Source organism: Bombus bifarius, unplaced genomic scaffold (genome assembly GCF_011952205.1).
Source record: "Bombus bifarius isolate JDL3187 unplaced genomic scaffold, Bbif_JDL3187 scf7180000009111, whole genome shotgun sequence".
Taxonomy (NCBI): Eukaryota; Metazoa; Arthropoda; class Insecta; order Hymenoptera; family Apidae; genus Bombus; species Bombus bifarius.
In genome coordinates this window covers 540,243-560,069 of record NW_022884904.1, presented here as the reverse complement: position 1 = coordinate 560,069, position 19,827 = coordinate 540,243, and the positions used below count along the sequence as shown (strand labels likewise).

General features: G+C 38.3%; 4 protein-coding genes and 1 long non-coding RNA gene across 6 annotated transcripts; 3 read left to right on the top strand and 2 right to left on the bottom strand.

Annotated features, from left to right (window-relative positions):
- Positions 1-372: 372 nt before the first annotated feature.
- On the bottom strand, positions 373-6,644 carry LOC117213517 (protein ERGIC-53). Of its 2 annotated transcripts, none has more exons than XM_033458921.1 (11): positions 6,429-6,644; positions 5,249-5,457; positions 4,743-4,799; positions 4,248-4,518; positions 4,068-4,167; positions 2,593-2,704; positions 2,342-2,516; positions 2,077-2,273; positions 1,813-2,006; positions 1,539-1,744; positions 373-1,447 (listed from the first exon to the last, which is right to left on the bottom strand). In XM_033458921.1, the coding sequence occupies exons 1-11, from the start codon at positions 6,551-6,553 to the stop codon at positions 1,411-1,413; spliced, it is 1,683 nt and encodes a 560-aa protein (XP_033314812.1). In that variant the 5' UTR covers positions 6,554-6,644; the 3' UTR covers positions 373-1,410. The 2 variants fall into 2 exon arrangements, with proteins under 2 accessions (XP_033314812.1, XP_033314813.1); XM_033458922.1 differs by having other exon boundaries at positions 1,213-1,447; positions 1,813-2,003; positions 6,429-6,643.
- Positions 6,645-6,897: 253 nt separating this feature from the next.
- Positions 6,898-7,791, top strand: LOC117213491 (vesicle transport through interaction with t-SNAREs homolog 1A-like). Its single transcript, XM_033458869.1, has 4 exons — positions 6,898-6,927; positions 7,078-7,425; positions 7,542-7,672; positions 7,776-7,791. Exons 1-4 carry the CDS (start codon positions 6,898-6,900, stop codon positions 7,789-7,791), a joined length of 525 nt encoding a protein of 174 aa, XP_033314760.1.
- A 43-nt stretch (positions 7,792-7,834) lies between these two features.
- On the bottom strand, positions 7,835-17,945 carry LOC117213515 (long-chain-fatty-acid--CoA ligase 1). Its single transcript, XM_033458919.1, has 8 exons — positions 17,251-17,945; positions 16,567-16,690; positions 16,035-16,371; positions 15,106-15,574; positions 11,646-11,936; positions 9,603-9,824; positions 9,117-9,434; positions 7,835-8,844 (listed from the first exon to the last, which is right to left on the bottom strand). Exons 1-8 carry the CDS (start codon positions 17,323-17,325, stop codon positions 8,707-8,709), a joined length of 1,974 nt encoding a protein of 657 aa, XP_033314810.1. The 5' UTR covers positions 17,326-17,945; the 3' UTR covers positions 7,835-8,706.
- LOC117213519 lies at positions 9,255-10,065 on the top strand. The gene is made up of 2 exons (XR_004488670.1): positions 9,255-9,396; positions 9,605-10,065. It is a non-coding gene; the product is annotated as an uncharacterized LOC117213519 (long non-coding RNA).
- A 640-nt stretch (positions 17,946-18,585) lies between the features above and the next one.
- LOC117213518 (growth/differentiation factor 2-like) lies at positions 18,586-19,793 on the top strand. Its single transcript, XM_033458923.1, has one exon. The coding sequence runs from the start codon at positions 18,764-18,766 to the stop codon at positions 19,778-19,780; it is 1,017 nt and encodes a 338-aa protein (XP_033314814.1). The 5' UTR covers positions 18,586-18,763; the 3' UTR covers positions 19,781-19,793.
- Positions 19,794-19,827: the final 34 nt, after the last annotated feature.

The following is a 19,827-nucleotide window of genomic DNA, read 5'->3' as shown; positions in this document are numbered from 1 at the left end:
ATCTGGTTTCCTATACCGTTTCATCAGGGAGCTATATAGTACGAGAGAAAATTATATTTTATTTGTAAAGGAAATAAAAATGCAATTATTTGTACAAAAGACATTTGATAAAGTTTAACATATAATGTATGTTTTAAAACTTTACAGAATAATCACATACCCATATCCAATTCTTCAAAAATTGATAAAAAGACTCAGCAAAACCGTTGTGCAATTTGTTACATTACTCGTTACATTAGATTTCGATCGATCGCTTCAATCGTTTCGAGGATTATGGTTGATCGATATATCACTTACAATTAGCTTTCAAATAATCGCAGTCTCGTGCAAGTTTCTTTGAAGTTCAACTCGTTCATTAAACTTCAAATCATATTTTTTCGATTAGTAATTTTATTATCAGATATATTTCATTATACATTTACAATCTTCGATAAACTTTTACAAATGCAATAAGGTTGACAAGAATACCGAGTTTGCGGATAATTCGAGTTTGTTTTTCTCTACGCTTCTACTCGATACACCATATACACTTACAAAGTACGTATTCGATTAATAAAAACTTTTCTTATAATAGAGCTTCGGGGGCGTAGTGATTGTTCGACGTCGCTTTCCCACTCTGCCTTTTTACTTTGAATTCGATAGAGCCATATTACGGGTTTCTTATTTTTAATTTTAAGTATCTGACACGTTAGAAACGTGAAACTTACCTACACGCTCGATCGCCTAGGGGAATGTAGTACCAGATCGACAAATATCATAAGTAATATAATAAGAATCATTGGACTTCTTGGGGAAAAAATTGTCTCAGCTTCCGTTATTCGATATGCCAATTTTCGAAATTTGTATATAAACATTTATACGTTTTTTAACGTTACGATAAATCAATATGTAAAAAAACAATTATTTTTTAAAGAAAACTAGTTAAAAAAAAATGTGCACATAACACAAAGTATTTCTAATGAACGACGATAAAAGAATATATATCGTACACAACCGTCTAAACACAACAAAATTTGTCACATTCGAAGATCACTGAATATCGATGAGATATTAAATTATTTACCTCAATTTCGCGTCTACTTTCTGCCACTTTATATATATCTATGTCTATGGTTTACAATGACAAGAAACATATGACGCGTTGAGAATTATATTCAAAATGACTGAATTATACCAAGCTGAGCATAATTAATGATTTCTTTTTTATCATACTTTAGGAGCATTGACTGCTCCTTATCATATCACGTTAGGTCTATCGTGGATGAAGAATGTGTTTATTGTACAAATGTTCAGCAAAAATGCACGTTTTACGAATACGATTAACAAGTGATAAAAATATTAAATCAGTACGCAAAGGTAGAAATTTATCTTTATACCCTTACTTCTGTACTGTAGGATTGAAAACAAGCATTAGTACAACTTCTTCGCCTGTGCTTCTTTGTTGTCTCTGCAAACAAAAAGATGATTTAAGTTCGATAAATATGGCTACATCATCTATGTAAGACAAAGTAAATATTTAAAATAAAGCAAATATTTACCGGTACATGCTGTACGCTAGTAAAATTATCATCTGAACTGCCACAAAAAGTAAGAACATCGTTGTTGTTAAACAGCTCGTTGTTGGACAATCTGTTCCACCATTGTTTACTTTAGTGCTTATTTGCGTAATATCTCTTTTTAATGTATTAAGTCCATCTCGCATTTCCGAAATAAGTGAATGATAATCGTATCCCATCGGCTGCACCTATATAATATTCATTTTTAGTTGAAAATATTACTGGAAAACTATCAAAATTAAATGTTAATAAACACCTGAGCGGTAGGACTTCGAGCCTGATTATTAAGAATAAGATCAGTCTTGGAATGCACCTCATTTATATAGGATTCTATTTGTTTTGCTGTACTTATTATATTTTTTTGATTATTTAATACAGTATCGACTTCTTGTCGGCGAATCGTATCAATAAGCTGTATTTGTCCTGGTTGGCCTCCCGCTTGCACACCTACTTATTTTATAGTTGCTAAATTTCCTATTTACATTTATGTTTAATTATCGATAATTCAACAAGACCTTACCACCAACTTGAAGTTGGGATATTAAACTTAAAGATCGCTCTTGTCTTCCAACTATTTCGTCGAGTTTCCTATTAAGTTCGCGCAGCGCATCGAACATTTGACTTTGACCAGAGAAAATTTGTCGCAATTCTCTTTGATTATCAGTTTCAAAATATTCTACAAATTCCTCTTTCTCACGATGTTCGTTTGGATGATCTCTATCGAATTAAATTATTTTGTGAAAACACACCTTATACTTGAAATATGCTTGTGTAATGTTCTTTACCTCCTATACTCTTCTTTCTGTTGTTCCAATTTTTTCTGGTAATCCATATACTCCTGACTAAGCTTTTGTTGTTCAAGCTCAAGAGATACTTTATGCTCCTCAGTCCTCATCTGACCAGTAAGAAATAGAGAATGTGTTAAGAAATGTGAAACATCATGGTCATCGGCCAAACCACCTTAAATGAAACATTATAGAAAATTGTAATTATATTGAAATAAAGATTAACTTGATATTCTTCTTATAATAAGTACCAGTAGCAGCAGAGACACCAAAGTACCCTCCTTTTGGTAGAACAACATTTTCAACTCGGAAACATATTTCATAATCTTGTTCATTGTTTGTCATACCATTATGGAATAGCACCTTTAATTAAGCATTAAAAATTATATGACAAGTACAATAGCAAATAAGAATACATATTAGGTGAAGTAAAAAGTTCTGAGCGCTTTTTCGCTTTATTTCGACGATGAAATTAACATAGTCAAGATTATTCGATTTAGATTAAATATGCGCCGTTTTGTTCGATTACTTTTGTCCATTTTGAAGGCAATTTCATAATTCCGCGGTTGAAGAAGTCCTCGTCCCTATTGGTAAAAAACTTGACCAGCTCATTTTCACAAGCCTCTCTTGAGGCCAGTTTTGTACCATCAAGAAAATTTTGCAAAAACTTAAAAAGGTGATAATCGCTTGGTGCCAGGTCTGGACTGTACGGCGGATGCGATAGAACCTCCCAGCCAAGCTCTCGGAGCTTCTGACGCGTCGTTAAAGATGTGTGCGGCCTGGCGTTGTCTTGATGGAACACAACACCTTTCCTATTGGCCAATTCTGGCCGCTTCTGGTCGATCGCCTGCTTCAGTCTGGTCAGTTGTTGACAATAGAGGTCCGAATTAAGTGTTTGCCCCGATGGGAGCAGCTCATAATGGATGATTCCCTTCCAATCCCACCAAACACACAATAAAACCTTCTTGGCCGTTAATCCACGCTTGGCGATCGTTTGGGCCGGCCCACCGCGATTGGACCACGATCTTTTTCGGCTGTTGTTCTCGTATGTGACCCATTTTTCATCGCCAGTCACCATCCGCTTCAAAAATGGGTCGATTTCGTTACGTCTCAACAAAGAATCGCAGGCATCAATTCGGTCCAAAAGGTTCTTTTGCGTCAATTCATGTGGCACCCATACGTCGAGCTTCTTCTTGAGACCAGCCTTATGCAAATGGTTCCAAACGGTTTTCTGGCTAATCTTCAGTTCCTGGGCAATGGAATAAGTGCTCACATGCCGGTCCGACTCGACGATTTCCATGATTTTATCCACATTTTCGACGATTGGCCTACCAGAGCGTGCCTCATCTTCGACGTCCATATTACCAGAACGGAATCGTTGGAACCACCGCTTTGCTGTTGCATTCGATACTGTACTGGGTCCATAAACAGCACAAATTTTTTTGGCCGCCTGCTCCGCCTTTTCACCTTGGTCGTAGTGGTACTGAAGAATGTATCGAATTTTCTCTTTTTTTATCTCCATTTTCGAACGCTGTAACACACAACTGGCTTCACCGAACACAAAACTGACAAAGAACCTTTTTGATGCGTAATATCACCTTGAAATCGGTGTATACTATGACTCGATGCGATGTGCACATCGTGAGATATGGCTCACTAAAGACATCTAGCGAAAAACGCTCAGAACTTTTTACTTAACCTAATATAAATTTATAAATACACTTACTGTTAGAATGTTCTCATAATATTCAATTTTTGCTCTTGTGGCAAATGGCTTATTACGAAAATCTCTTAAGCAACCAGCAGATAGCTGTGTTGTACCATCGCTATATTAAAATCAAGGTAAAGAATCATTCATTGAAAATATTAATTAACACTAAAAAATATAATAAGAAATGCAATTCACTTAGTATGATCAAAGCTTTCTGTGCCATCATTGAGGACTGCCATGATGTAAGGGTTGTTGTGTTTATTGTCATTGTCAAAGGAGTCGAAAAAAATTCCAAGACCTTTCCATTGATCAGAACTACCAAAGACAGTGCCATTATAAGCACCCTTTTCAGCAGTGTACCAAAAGGCTAAACCATCCGCTCCAATTCTTCCCCTTCCTGTTATTCTGAATATTAATTCAACTTCCCACCAATTAAAGGTAACAGGCTGTTTCACCCATATCGCACCTAAATATTATTTTAAATTCAAATATTATACCACTTTTTATTAATATAAAAGGATTATATTATGTTAACTTCTATTGACCATATGCCCGATATAATAATATTGGATGTCATATAATAACTACCAAGTGGCAGTTTAAAATATCTTTATTTGCATTAAGAAATAATCTTTATTATGATTTAAGAAAATTAAAAATAGAAGTTAATAAAATCAATTTTTCACATACCTTTCTGGCTTCTCAACGATGGAGCAACTCTAACGTTTTCTGCGCTAGCAATTGCATCTGAAATAAAGATGATATTTGTTGTAAATGATAGAACAACAAAAAATTACTTATAAAACAATATATGATGTACCATAAGTTCATGGATATGATAATAAACTTCTATATATCATAACATTGAATTATAAAATTGAATTCCTACGTATACAAACATATTTCGAACAATTACCTGTGTTTAAATGTTTAGAATAAACTAAATTAGTATTTCAAGTGTAAATAACAACATGTACATGTGTTGTGATTGTTGAAATTTCATCAAATTTTACCAAGTGAATATCATCATTTTAATGCATAAATTCATTCAAGAGCATGAAATTCACTTAAAATTGGAATTTCTAAACAAAATAATAGCGTTTTCCATTTAAATAATCAAAAAGCCGACTATAAGAAAAGAACATACGGCAGTATTTTATAACACGCGTAATTGGTTAGGTTGATACTTTACTTACTTCCTCCGTATTCCCAAAAAGGCACGCTCCCATCTTTTTGTGCGAGATACGGTGGCTTAAAGGAGTATTTATATTCGAATTTTCGATGGGGTGTCTCACCGAGAACCGCATAAATTACACAAAATACATGAAAAATTAAAAGCCACCTCACCTCGGCGGCCATCTTCATTTCGACTGTTGAATCGAAAGTAGATTGACCGTAGTCGACTCTGCAACCAGTTAAAACGATTGGTAGTACTCTCTATGAATTCTTCTTTTGATTGGTGTATTACCAATGACGTGTCAATTTTGTAGCCATATTTCGAAGACTTCACCCTCCACTACTGTTGTATTATTTTACTGCTATTATAACTTTTTATTTTCTTATGATATTCGACTTGGTAAAAGGATCACATAGAAGTTTATTAGTTTCCTACCATGAGCCTTATGTTTCTCTGTTGTTTGAGGACGTGTCATAGAGAAACATGGCGTTATAATGAATCAAGTGTCCGGTAGATTTAACAATGAATAAGGAATTTATCAATGAACGTCATTCATCTAGAATTGCACGAATGCAGCTTTTGCAGAGTAAACAGTTTTAAAAATTATTGATAAAACTCTGTGACGATATATGATTCAACTATAGATCCTTTAGACAGTACAAAATAGCATATACATTGAGGAATTTTTTACTAAATGTGTTAAGTACATATATATTTTTAGTATTCTTATTGCACATATTTAATTATGTAAAAATAAAACTGTTATATCATTGTTGCTGATAAAGCGAAAGTTTCGAAATCGCTGATGTATCGCTGATAAAATTTGCTTATCCTTGTATTCGATCGTATCTTTAAATTTTACAAACTTCAATATGTACAATACCAGAGAGAAAATATAATCCCTACGAATATTAACAAGCTTGTTTCAAATATGTATGTAAATAGTTCATGCAGACACAAACGTATAATTTACAAATCTTTCAAATATATTGGAGTATATGTAAGTATATAAAAAACTAAAGCATATTAATATTTCATATGATTATTTTATTGTTTCTATTTTCTGTTTAAGCAAAAAGATCGATACAATATATGATACGATATGATACAAAAATCAGCTATTTATGTAACTTTTAATATGTACATATCTATTTTTTTCCATGTAGAGAATGATAGGGAATACAAAGCCAAATACATACATTTTCTCAGCTGATTTCAGAACGCAGCTGTTACCAGTTATTCGATGTGTAATCTCTAATAGTGAACGTCCTCTTTTCCATATATCCGTCTCCAATGGAAATACGTTCAAGATGGCGTCGCTCATTGACAACTATGAGCAACAATACGCCGTTTTGACAGCTGACATTACTGCAAAAATTGGTAGAATAAGAACACAAAGCGGCAGTAAGTACGATCAAAACAGAATCATAGTGGTGCTCTTATTGTGGGGCACAAATCGTTGTTTTTAAAGCGAACACTGTCTATCCTCTGGCATTATTAAACAACAATAATCGATACACGTGACGTAATTTACAGATGAGAAAAGGCTGTCCATTCAAGATGTGGATAGGCAGATCGAAGAGGCTCAAGAACTGGTAAAATGAAATATTTATTTTGTTTTCTATTTTAAAATCATTCTAATACATCAAAGTTTCAATTTGCTAAAAAATGCCGAAAGTTTATATTTTCAGTTTTAGGGTTAGAATGAAATTGATTTTTCATTTTTATTTTGCATATGAAAATAAGTAGAATGAAAGGATCATATATTTTAATGACAGTATTTAATCAAAGACCGAATAACTATATAAAGTTTTGATAGTTTCTGTTGTTCTTATGTTTGACCTGTAGCTCGAGCAAATGGAATTGGAGGTTCGTGGGGTGAATGGTGCAGCACGTGATCGCTTGCGCGGTCGAGTAGAGAGTCATAGGGCAGAATTAAAACGATTGACACAAGAATTTCAATCAGCCAAAAAGGCAAAGGATGAAAGTATTGAAATAAGCAGGGAAGATTCATGGGAGAATAATATTACAGAGGACCAGAAAAAAAGATTATTAGATACCTCGGAACAAATAGACCGCACGGGTAGAACTTTACAGAATGGATATCGAATGGTATTAGAAACAGAAGAAATTGGTTCTCAAGTATTGAAGGAACTGCACGAGCAAAGAGAGACGATTCAAAAAGGAAGAGCAAGGGTAAGATATTAGTTTGATCTTATATGTATATATTATATAAATATACATACATATATATAAATTTGTTACTGTTACAATGTTATTATTAATACGATAATATAATTTATTTGTTCTAGTTACGAGATACGGATGCAGAGCTAGGTCGTGGTTCACGTTTACTCTCGGGAATGATGTTTAGAAGTCTTCAACAAAGAATTATTTTAGCAGTAGTGGGATTAACGCTTATAATTGTTGCTTGTATTGTCATGTACTATAGCTTTAAATCTAAAAGCTAAAGATGAAAGTAGAACGAACGTTTTGGTCGGGAGATATTGGTTCAGAAGCCATATTTAATATTCACTCAATTTCAGGTATTATGATTATTGAATACAATGTTTGTTAGGGGATTATTAAATTACACACGAAGGAATGTTATATATCATCCTTTCATTGATCTTTTCACTCATTTGGAGCATTTAGTATCATTATGATTTAAGCCTTCTATGCTCACTAATGTTAATCACAGTTCCGTATGGATTCAATATATATTTAATGTTACCACACAAGAAGAAACGCTTAAATATGACAGAATTACGTCAAACAGTGAGAGAAAAGTTCTAATGTATTATTAATAATTATAAAAAGTTAATCTGTCCAGCGCCATATGTGAACATTGTTCACAGAAACGGAATTTATTAAAATGTTCCCATGTATTTAGAATCATCTTGTAGTACGTTTTTAAGTTGTCCGGTTTTGCAATCTATTTATTACATTAATCTCAAGTTCGTTTTACACATTGCACATATACCCGATTGCATTTTACGGTAATAAATGATTATTCGTTTTTAAATATCCTACTTTGTACTAGATCATAATTCAGAATTCATTTGACTATTGTTATCGATAAAAATATACATCTATAATGTACCGTTAAGTGTGTCATAAAGGCGGTAATAATTTGTATCAAAATACAGGAATAGGGAGACGAAGAAATCTGTAAATACACGCGACAAATATCAAAGGATGACTATAGTCAAGAGAAAACGAGACGCACCTAATAATAACACATTTTATTATAATGTTATCGATTATCTAAATAGCCTAAACGGTGCTTTTCTTCTGCTTTTTTTTTTGCGCCTCTATGTAATTGTGAAGAAAATGATATAATAAAGTATCGCGGGGTAACAAATATTCGATGGCGGAAGTGATTTCTCTATGAATGCGACGCAAACGTGTCTCGATTTTTCGCGTTGCTGTTCTCGATGCTAAAGAAAACAGAATCAAAGACAATGCTCAGTCTAATCAGTCCAAATGTCGATAGAGATCTTCTATCTGCGGTTTGAAGTAGTCTTTCAACTGAGGTCGTTTCATTTTCAATGTTGGTGTAAGAAGGCCATTTTGTACGGAGAACGGATCCGGATGTAAATAAATGTCTTTCACCTGATATAAACAGAAATGATAGTATTGTATATAACTTTCAAACTGCGTCAATGATAGAAGTTACTTCGAAATTATTTCACTTTACAGTAAAATTTTTATCCTTTAAACGTTACGTGAGCGGTGCGTTTAAAGGTCTTGGATACTTTAGTCGAAAAATATTTTTAATTGTTACGTCGATAAAAAAGACTTTGCTTTTTTGTTTTCCTTTATGCGCGTAAACAAATGAAAGCAAATTAATTTTTTAAGTAAAAATATTGGCAGATTTTTCCCACCTGTTCGAAAGATTTGAGACCGGCTTCTTTTCCCCACGAAAGCATGTCGTCCATGATCAACTGTTTGACTTGCGGATTAGCACATAATACGCTGAGTGTACCTGGTATACCGTTCTCCACCGCCCAACATTTTACAACATCCACGTGTGGTATTACTATTCCTACAACGCAAGATTTTAGGGATTCCCCGTGGAGGAACACTTGATGAACATATTGACTGCGTAAATAAATATTCTCGATTTTCTCTGGAACTATGTACTCTCCTTGCGAAAGCTTGAAGGTGTGTTTCCTTCGATCGATTATTTTAAGTGTTCCGTTCTAGAAAGAAAGAATCGTATTAATTTGATTAATTCAAACAGAAAATATCGAAATAGTAATAAAAGTATAATAGTAGTAATATTCTGTTTGTAACAAAAAATTAATTCGGACTTGCGTTGAACCAGATGTATCATAAGAAATATGTTTAATTATATCGTTTCCTCTTACAGGTAACCACATGCCAACGTCACCGGTATGATGCCAGCCGAATTCATCGATAACTTGAGCGGTTCTTTCGGGATCCTTGAAGTACCCTACGAAAACGTTGGTGCCTTTTACGCACACTTCGCCTTGATTCTTCTTCGCAAAGTATTCCATTTCCGGAACGTCCACCAATTTAATGCAGCAACAAGGGACTGGTGGACCTACATGCTCTGGTACATGATCGCCCTATAATAATAACGCATAAAGGTAGATAAATTCAGATTCTCGTTATTAGATATCGAAAACATTTTTAGCTAATTCTTTAATCGTATTTTTAACATTGTACGTTTTTAAACTGATAATTTATTCGGGCGAATGCTTCGTAATTACTTGAAACATTCGCTGCAAATATTGTTAAGCTGCTGTGTAACGTGCTATGTAAATCGAATAAATCTGCAAATCAACATACGTACGAGAAATATGTAAATTTGGTATTTTTGTACGATTGCAACAATAAGTCTACCAGTTATCAGTTTAAACACTGAAGTAGAAATTATAAATTACGAATATCTTATCTAACTTATATAATTTACATCGAACTGTTCGTTATAACGGAATGTCAGTTACGACACATAGTAAAACCATATTTTACGCAAAACGGCTATTTGTTATCGCGAGCTGAGCAATTATTTATTCTATGCCATCACTCGGCATTACACCGTGTACCGTAGTACGCCGAGTATTTTACAAATGTTCTCTTTTTAACGTAATTTAGACCATAATGACTTTGTACAGAGTGATAGAATATTTGACAGTAGTTGTAGACGCGTATGCATACATATATATTTACACGGTCGATCGTGATGATTTACCAAGTGACGTGATTTACCACGTGCTTTGGCGCGTGGTTGCAACATTTTTTTCTCGCCGGTCTGCCCGACAAGAATATACCTATGCCCGCGTATAAATAATAGCTGGTTTCGTCTAGCCACGTATAATACATCGATACCTGTAAATATGCCAAGAATAGTGACCACGCGTGTCACTTGATCGTTGTTCGATTGAACTCGATCGAAATCGAACGATCTCGTCGCGTGTTCACCATTGTTTCCTCGACTTGTCTCCACTCAGAGGCTATCAATTCCAACGAAGAGAAAAAATCAGTTTTAACAAGCGAATTTTCCATCGAAATTAAATTATTATTTATTATTCGCAAATCAAACGCTGCACGAATCCTTTGCGTAAACATCGTATTTTAAATTGACGATAACTTTCGGATAATTTATTTTTTTAACACAAAATGGCTTGCTTTTCTAGCTGGCTGAAATCTGTAACCCGCGATTTATAAGGTCAGCGAGTGCACGAGCGATTTATTTACGGAGCATTTATTGACCGGCTCTTTCGCCGTAGAGATACGGCTATGTATCCGTTTCGAGTTGAAACGTCTGTTAACGTACCCCGTTTATTCCCCTCATTGCATTCCATTCACTACATGTATACGTATAGTATTACTCGAGTAAGAAACGGTTAAACGACAAACGTACTTTGAGGTAACTGCGTGTCTTCGATTGACACGTTCAGCTATGTGCAACACGTGGAATCGGAAGGAAGAGAACTAATTACATATCGTTTAAAAAGGTTTCCGATTTAACAAATTAATACTTTTCACGATAAGACGAATCGTAGATTCAAATAATGGTACCATAAAAAATTACTGGCGTTAAAATTAACATCTTGTTAACTGTTAGTCTGAATTATCTTGTTTACGTCGAGTCAAATGATACATTTATCTAAATTTCTATTTCACGTTCCGCGAGCTACCCAAGTAATTAACTAATTAATCTCTTGTTAGAGCGAAACATAGAAATTAATTGTTTCTTTAGCGGGTGTTAAGCGCCGAGTGTCTAGTACCATTAACACCGATCAATGATCGATCGCTTAACGCACGAATTAATCAAGTAAAAAAAAAAAAAAAAAATATGGAAAACGTAAAGCGAAATTTGTGCGATACACTTAAGGACGTATAAACATTTACAGCCCAGTGATTAGCGCTTGAACCATTCTAACCTGGACGGTAAGAGTGATCGGTGCACCGCACTCGGTCTGACCATATCCCTCGACGACTATACAGCCGAGAGCGCATCTGGTGAAGGTGAGAACGTTGCCCGCTAATGGAGCAGATCCAACGACCATCAGCCTCAACCTGCCTCCTGTCGATTCCTTGATCTTCGCGAAGGCCAGCTTGTCCCACACGCTGTTGTTCCTGATGATCCCTTTCTTGATCTCTGCCTCCTTCGCCCGCATACCCAGGCTAAATACCAGCCTCTTCAAGCACGAACTCTGAAGTTCAGTTTGGACCTGCAAAATGCCGATTGGTGACTATGCCTGCTATATTTAACGTGGTTGATCGAGCGATCCAGCTTGGTGGTGGACTGTTTTCGCGAAGAACACTGGCAACCGGCGGGTGAACGAGTTACAATAGAGCTCCATTTATATACCCGAAAAGAAATTTTAGATGATGCTCGATCGACACGTTCTTAAAGTGAAACGAGATCTCTCGCTTTTCCATGTCGGAACAGTCGAGCATAGAAATCGTCTTTCTAGAGCTGTCAGCTCTGAAATTCGAGGAGTTTGCTCGAAACGTTAGAGATGGAGAATCGATCTTTTTGATGTCTCTGTACTAATGAGACAGACTTGTTTACCAGGGAGTTCAATTTCTGGCTTGTACGGTTGTTACGGTTTATTCCAAACCTACTTTCGAAATATTTATTTTTGAATCTTAACTGTGCGTGAGTGGACGATTTCCTTGAAGAAAAGCTGTTTACTGGCATCGATGAGTTACGTGATCGCGCGATGATACGCCTTCAGAATGCTCGTTTGGGTAGTTTGTCAGTTTTGTGTAATAGGAGATTTATGGAGTATAGGAGCTTTATATAGATTTTACATCTGTGTTTCCGTTCCATATGGTTCCATATGGTAATTCGAATAATATTCTAATAAATAAATAAATAAAATTTGATTAATATAATATTGAATAATCAACGTATTTTCTATACAACTGTCATCGTCGTTCTTTGGAATCAGAGGAAAACATCGAGCCTATGCTAGTCGATAAAGTGCACTTTCAAGTGTTGCATTAATTTACGGCTCTAAGTAAAATCATGCCATCTGGCTATTTTTGCGAATATATTCGTGCGTAGCACATTCAAGAACAGAATAGAGTTATGCGTTTTTGCACGGATTACGTGTTACGAACGTGTCGAAAGCAGTAATCTTTATACTAGATATTAAAATTATCTCGTTGAAAGATAAATAAGAAAATTGCGATGTCTTTATAAATTCTCGTTAATAGGCTGTATCGCTGTGTCAACTGTCAAGTCTGGTATTAATCGTAGCGGTAGCGGATTTTTGCTGAATCTAATATTCGAGAAATTTTGTGCTAAATTTTATATCCATTCTTGCTCCAATTATTATTATTGTATTTCGATTTCATCGAATTTGTGAAACGAGAGAAAATATGTGTACATATTCATTCACATCGCGAATTTGATACGTAGATTTATTATGAAAGCATAAAATGCACGAATTCCATTCATTCGGGATATCAGGGTCACGGTAGAAGATGGAACTGCCTCTCCACCTGTTTCGTCGCGCTATCCCTGTCATCCTCGATCTGGTTCTGCCAGTACTGTCTCAAAATGTATTACGTAACATTGACCTTAATAAAATGCGACTTTATATTCTTACGTGTGCACTTCGTGTCGATGTACTATCGCGAAAATATTTTCGTCTTTAAAGCGCAAAAATCTTCCTAGAAAAATATATATGGAATTAAAATCTGCAATCGATTATTCTTGTGTTATCGAAACTCTTTTAATTTCATTCGTAATAGCAACGAGACGAATAGGATCCTATCCGGCGTAATTTGTTTTCAAAAAGATTTGTAATGTTTGGAAGTGAACGAAGGTAATAAATCTTTGCTAACAATGTTTAAGTTTCCATAAATCATCGAATGCTAAACTTTAAAAAAATAAGCTTACCATTAAATAAGAATCGTTTAAAACGAAAGAATCATTTAAAATATTATCTGCTGATTCATACGTTTCTCATAAGTCTCTTGATCCTCGTAGACTTATACTCGATAGACCAAGAACCATACATTTACAACTAAAAGACCACTTTCTGTCAAAGAATATGTAAAGCGAAACTTGCTAATCCCGTTTGATTAATCGGAAGCTGAAGGGATATCCATAAATCGTCCAAGTAGTTGCAAACGGAATATAAATCGATGTATCTTTTAACAAAAAATTTTTCCTAGACCATCGATGATCTCGGATAGCTACGATACCAGTCGTCAAATATATGTATATTCTAAATTTCCTAAAACGCAGCTTCTTTTCGCAAAGATTTAAGACACTCGTAAAACGAGTACATTTTCTCGCGACATGGAATACGTTAATCGTCCATCGATCTGAAAATAGACAAGGAAAGAGGGTTTATTATTTCGACCGTGAGCAGAGATACGTGTACGTAGAAGACATTCGCGCGAAACAAACACATCTGGATAATTTCGCTAATGCAACTGTCCATCAAACTCGAATGTAGCCGAGGCGACTCGTGATATTCGTCAAACTATTTTTAGCCACCGGTACAAGGGGAAATTCATTAAGCGTTTCACAAGATGACCGATCTTGTCTGCCGATAAATTGTCCGGGAATAAATTACTTAGCGCGTATTCTTGCACTCCGACACCTTCGTCAAGGGTAAAAATATCACTTCACTCGTAAATCGCTACTCGTTGGAGACGAACGAGTCACGAATTCCACGACTTCCGTGGGACGCGATTTCCTACGCCCTACGGGTTATCCGTCCTTGCATCTCGATGAGCACACTCTAAAATATCTTTTTCGATTCTCCGGTAACTTTGATCGCCAAGAATACCACTTGAACACTCGCCACTACCACCCAAATGGTAAACACGGAATAGAAATTTTCTAAACACATCCGCGTCAAGTATTTTGTTTAGATAATTGTATTTACGGCTAGCGGAACTTTTCGTTTAGTGCTATTTTCGACCAAGTGCGTGGAAAAGTGTTTTACGAACGTTTGGAAAAGAAATATCAGAAGGGAGGCACAAGGTTTCGTGGTAAGTAGTAATAAACATAAATTAATCTCTTCTTCGAACAGTTACACCTGTCTCAGGATATTTTAAGTTATAAGTTACTAAATCACTGTTTTATTTGCGTAATTGTTTTTACTTGTTTGATTTATGAATATAATTACGAAGGCGAAGCGCAAGTGCGCGTTTTTCACTAACGATCTGAATATTGGTTATTTCGAAAATCAACTTCCATTTCAACCACACCGGTAATTACCGTGCTGGTTTCGTGGCAAATTGCGCGAACAAAACTAGAAACAATGGATTCAGCGTATATTTACCAGCGTCAGGTGGTAGCATAATAAGTTGGAAACGAACAGGTACGAGGTGATTGGGAAATGGGTAAATTTCGTAAGTGGTTGTGCTCACCTTGTCGTACATTCGATTCAACAGTCTCGGCACCGCTGGCATCACGGTAGGCCTCAAGGCTTTCATATCCTCGGGCAACCTTTTGATGTCACCGCTGTAGAAACCCACGGACGCGCCCACCATGTACATGCCGTTCTCGCAGCACCGTTCCAACATGTGTGCCAGGGGCAAAAAGCTGATCATCGTATCCTTGTACGAGGGCCTGTGCTCGCCTAATTGTATCAAAACCGCGCTTATACTCGCCATCACGTTCTGATGCGTCAACATCACGCCTTTCGGATTGCCCGTGGTCCCGGACGTATAGCATATGGTGCACAGATCCGTCGTCTTGGGCGGAACTTCCGGATGATTTTTTTGGGCACCGATACGTTCTACTTCCTCGAACTTGAACAACTCGACGCCGCGGTTCTTCGCCCTCTGGTTCGTCGCTTGTCTCGTCTCTTTTATCACCACCATTTTCCTTAGACATCTGAAATGAAAGACAGTTATCCGATCGGTCGAGTCCAGTCAGGGGATAAGCGAGATTCGACTTTGTTTGCACGAACTTCTGGATGTACTTTATATCGATCGTGAAAATCTAGTCTAGTTTATTACGTTAAATCGAAATTGCGGTAAAAGGTCACGTTGGTTTAGCGTGCCAAGATGTCTCAGGACATTGCACGGAAACGTTTAAATTTGTTTGCGATACCACGCGAGATTTGTAAATCGTGTCGCGCGTCGATGCTGTAAAAAATGCGTTTATATCGATTCGTGGCATACTGCCACTGCAACAACCCAACTATCACGCTCTCGAGTGATCGGAATTGTAACTTGTATCACTGTCTGGTCGAAAACACGTTGAAACGTTCCGTCTTCGATTCTTTTAACGCAAGAGGCTTACGTTCGATAAAATTACGCTTCTCGAACAAATTCCGACAAAGGGCACGTACCTCGGCGCCTTGTCGAGCAGCAAATTGCACTTGCTGTCGTTCTCGCAGACGACTAAATTGATCTCAGCCTGGTTAATGATAAAGGCACAGGCATCAGGGCCCAGTGTGTCGTACAAAGGCACTACTACCAACGAGTACGTGTAGCAAGCCTGCTCGGCGAGGATCCATTCCGGACAGTTCTGACTGTAGAGACCCACGAGTGCGTGCGATCCTGGCATCAGCCCCAAAGACACTAAGCCAGAACCGAAATTCTTCGCCCTGAGCAGGGTCTCGTTGTAATGTAGCCACTGGTACGGTTTGTTTGGTCCATCCCGCCAGCCAAGACAGGGTCCGTTGTCTGTGTGTCAAGAAGACCAGCTAACGAATAATAACCACGTACGTCCGGAAGAGGTCGCGCGTATTTACGAAAATGAGAATTTGTCAAGTCACGCGTCTATCGAAATTGTAGTCCCGTGTGACGGGATAGACGCGAAAACAAGACCATTCGCGTGTTAACGATTCGCAAACCAAGCTGGGATGAGTTCAAACTTACTGGACTCCTTGGCGCCTTTGCGGAAACCATCGTACAGAGTCCTTGTATCCTCGTACAAGAAGCTCACGAACTTTCCCTCCTTGCTGTCCTTATAAAACCTCGACACTTTGATCAGGTCAGTACCCTGCAAAACACACACGTTTGCGCACGTGAAATCCGACGTATGTTTTTCATCGTTATATAACGGAATGCCAAGTGCAAATCTAAGAATATCGGATACGTCGTGCGACGGGGATATTGCATGGCACGTAGACGCAATGGGGTGGTACGTCCAAGTATCGACCCGCCCTCGAGATCACGAAACCCCTACAATGGAAAGCGACCGTCGCTCGAGCTTCGTTCTCCTGCTTTTCCTTCCACCATTCTTCTACCGCCTTTGCGACGATTCGACGTCGCCAAGTCGCTTGTGCAACAAGTCTGCCCACCTACACACGCGCGTGCTTCGACATCGGACAGGCTGGCCCGTGGATTTCATCAGAACCTTCTATGGCCTAATGCGTATCGGCCATTTGTTGCGGGGATAAACCAGGAGAAACGGTTTTGTATCGCGGTTATCTGTTCACGATTTTCTAAGATCTAACTTAGCATGCCGTCAGGTGGTCCCGAAGATGGTGAAGAACGAAAGTTAATGGGACGGTTTGAACAGGGAACCGATCGAATCGGAGAACTAAGAAAACACTCCACCTTGACTGTGTCGGACTGATCGCTGATGTCGATCGGTGGTCGAAGAGGCGGAGGGGAGAAACAACTGGACGTCATAATCTCGAGACGATCGATGAACGCTGCACAGAGAAAGCGCGCTGCACGAGCGGCCACGGGCCGACGTCCTGCTCCTTTTCAGCTGAAGATCTTGCCCGGGATACGCACGGTCACTTGAAACGAGACGAGGGCCCGTACAGGCCACGGGATCGACACCACCTCTTCAATGTCGGAGCTCACCTCTCAATCACTTTGCTTGTCAGAAGTGCTACTGCTGCTGCTGCTCCACCGAGAGGAGCGGCTGCTATCAGTAGCTCGCACATAAGACTAGCTGCTCATCTCTCTACGACGATCTTCGACTATATTTAAATATAGTGGACCGCTGGTGGAGCGAGCGTCGTCCTCAACAGCCACCGAACTTGTTGGATGATCGCCAGCGAAAAAATCGATCAACCCATCGGACTTTAACGTCGAACGAGCTGGCTGAAAGCGCTCGTTAAAGATTCTTCCGTGAACGACGACAGCCGCTTTTTCAACCACCACTGATTAATGTAAGCGTTCCAGTCGGTGCAAGCGATTTAAGAAGAGTCAATATCGATCAAACGTTAGACGTTAAGTGTGGTTTGATCTTCCTGCATCTGCGTTTTCCGACCAGTCGCTTTCGTTGATGCTTGCGGCGCTCTGCAGCGGCTAAGATTGATTTACGACCAACCGAATTGAATTACGATTTATAGAGACTAAATATAACGATCGAAAATCGATCGAATTTTTATCAAAGGTGTATCAAAGGTAACGTACTATTTCAAATATTATTGATCGCCCGAGAGCACCCTAAAAGATCGGGATGGGACGTACAGACGTTCTTGGAGATGATGTTGGTGATTTCCAAGTGTTTGCTTTTAAAAATAAATTTAACAGTTATAAATTAGACAGTTATTATGACGACGATACGATGATAACATTATGCCATCCTTCCACGCTGTGGATCTATTGCCTAAGCTATCTTTCCGAGGCCTATCGCTTCAATCGATACATACTTTGAAATCTTTCCAAAATCAACGTTGAATATAGAGAGGAATATAAGGTATCTTGTTTCTCACAACAATGATCTTAGTATAAATATAGTTAGTTTGAATTTCCTAATTAATCAAAAAATCCCATTGTGAAAATTAACTCAAGGAACATGTCATATAATTGATGTTTGGACCGACTTGCACACCGCTATGATTCATAGCGCACCATCGAACTCTCGGACTAGCCTGGAGGTCGAGTGGCAGTCTGTCGATGATAAGGACATTCCAGCAGCAATTTCGAATCCCTCCTTCCCATTGGCAGTTATTTAAAAGCCGTCCTTCAACCTCACCCACCGGCCAAGGATTCGTTGGCAGTTGGATGCCAAATCCGATCGACTTCGGTTCGAAATCATCCAATTTTTCACTCTTTCGCGTCGATTTAAAATCCCTGAAACCCATCACCAAACCCTCCAGTGCTCTTCGCCATGAACCCTTCTCAATATATCTTCTTACTCTTCGTTGGAACTTTCTGTGTCTATGGATTGTGGAAAACCAGTTCTCTTTCCTGGCGAACCTCCACGGTACACGCGAAAGCGTCGATTCAGTTCGACCTCTCCATTCCATCGTCTTCTCCATCCGTTTTCCGTCGATTCTCTAACAAAACAAACAGAAAAACCATCGGCAAAAGTCATAAAAAGTATCGTGGAGTCGTATCCAAATACATGCTAGAGCTGTACCACCGCAGATCAGACGTGGACATAGTTCGAGCGTTAGAACCGATCCATGTGTCAGGTCCGACCAACGAAGGAGCCAGGATTCTGGTATTCTCGATACCTCCGATCGACCCAGACGAAGCTCTAGAGGTAGCAGAGTTGCTCGGCGTTGTTGGATCCATTCTCAGAGTGCGTTTAGATCATACGGACGCTTTTGGAAGCTGCAAATCGAGGAGGGACGATAGTTGGAGGGCTTTCAACGTTACTTCTGCAGTGGCTGCAAGGAGTGGTAGTGCCGTCAGATTCCGAGTATACGGTAGAGTCGGTTATCATCCTTGCGGAGACGGCCCAATCTTGTTATTGAGCTACGCCAAAGTGAGGAAGAGGCGCTTAAGGCGTTCCATTCAAGAAGAAGAGACGGACGAAGACGACGGTCCCCGAAGAAGACGTAAGAATTCCTGCAGACGACGATCTCTTTACGTAGACTTTGCACTGATCGCGTACGACGAATGGGTCGTTGCTCCACCCGGGTACGAAGCCTATCAGTGCTCTGGGAAGTGCTTTTACCCGTTCGGCGATCATCTTAGCCCCACGAAGCATGCGATCGTGCAGACGTTGGTACACGGTGCTCTCCAGGCTATCGAGGGCGGCAGCAAACCTGTTGGCAGAGCTTGCTGCGTACCGACGAGACTAGCGCCTACCAGTCTGCTTTATCTGGATGCCAGTGGAACTTTAACTTATCAGTACGGCTACGAAGACATGGTTGTTGCCGAGTGTGGCTGTCGTTAAAGTGTTCAAAATATAGGTTTAAAATTAGGCAATTGAGTAAGGAGAAA

Coding starts and splice junctions, on each gene's coding strand:
- LOC117213515 (XM_033458919.1), bottom strand. CDS start 17,325: ATGACGTCCAGTTGTTTCTCCCCTCCGCCTCTTCGACCACCGATCGAC. Junction 16,691..17,250: donor ATCAGTCCGACACAGTCAAG/GTGGAGTGTTTT, acceptor TGTGTTTTGCAG/GGTACTGACCTGATCAAAGT. Junction 9,435..9,602: donor ACGTTGGCATGTGGTTACCT/GTAAGAGGAAAC, acceptor CTTTCTTTCTAG/AACGGAACACTTAAAATAAT.
- LOC117213517 (XM_033458921.1), bottom strand. CDS start 6,553: ATGAGCGACGCCATCTTGAACGTATTTCCATTGGAGACGGATATATGG. Junction 2,007..2,076: donor ATCCCAACTTCAAGTTGGTG/GTAAGGTCTTGT, acceptor CTATAAAATAAG/TAGGTGTGCAAGCGGGAGGC. Junction 1,448..1,538: donor CTAGCGTACAGCATGTACCG/GTAAATATTTGC, acceptor TTTTGTTTGCAG/AGACAACAAAGAAGCACAGG.
- LOC117213518 (XM_033458923.1), top strand. CDS start 18,764: ATGAACCCTTCTCAATATATCTTCTTACTCTTCGTTGGAACTTTCTGT.
- LOC117213491 (XM_033458869.1), top strand. CDS start 6,898: ATGCCGAAAGTTTATATTTTCAGTTTTAGG. Junction 6,928..7,077: donor TTTATATTTTCAGTTTTAGG/GTTAGAATGAAA, acceptor TTTGACCTGTAG/CTCGAGCAAATGGAATTGGA. Junction 7,426..7,541: donor TTCAAAAAGGAAGAGCAAGG/GTAAGATATTAG, acceptor TATTTGTTCTAG/TTACGAGATACGGATGCAGA.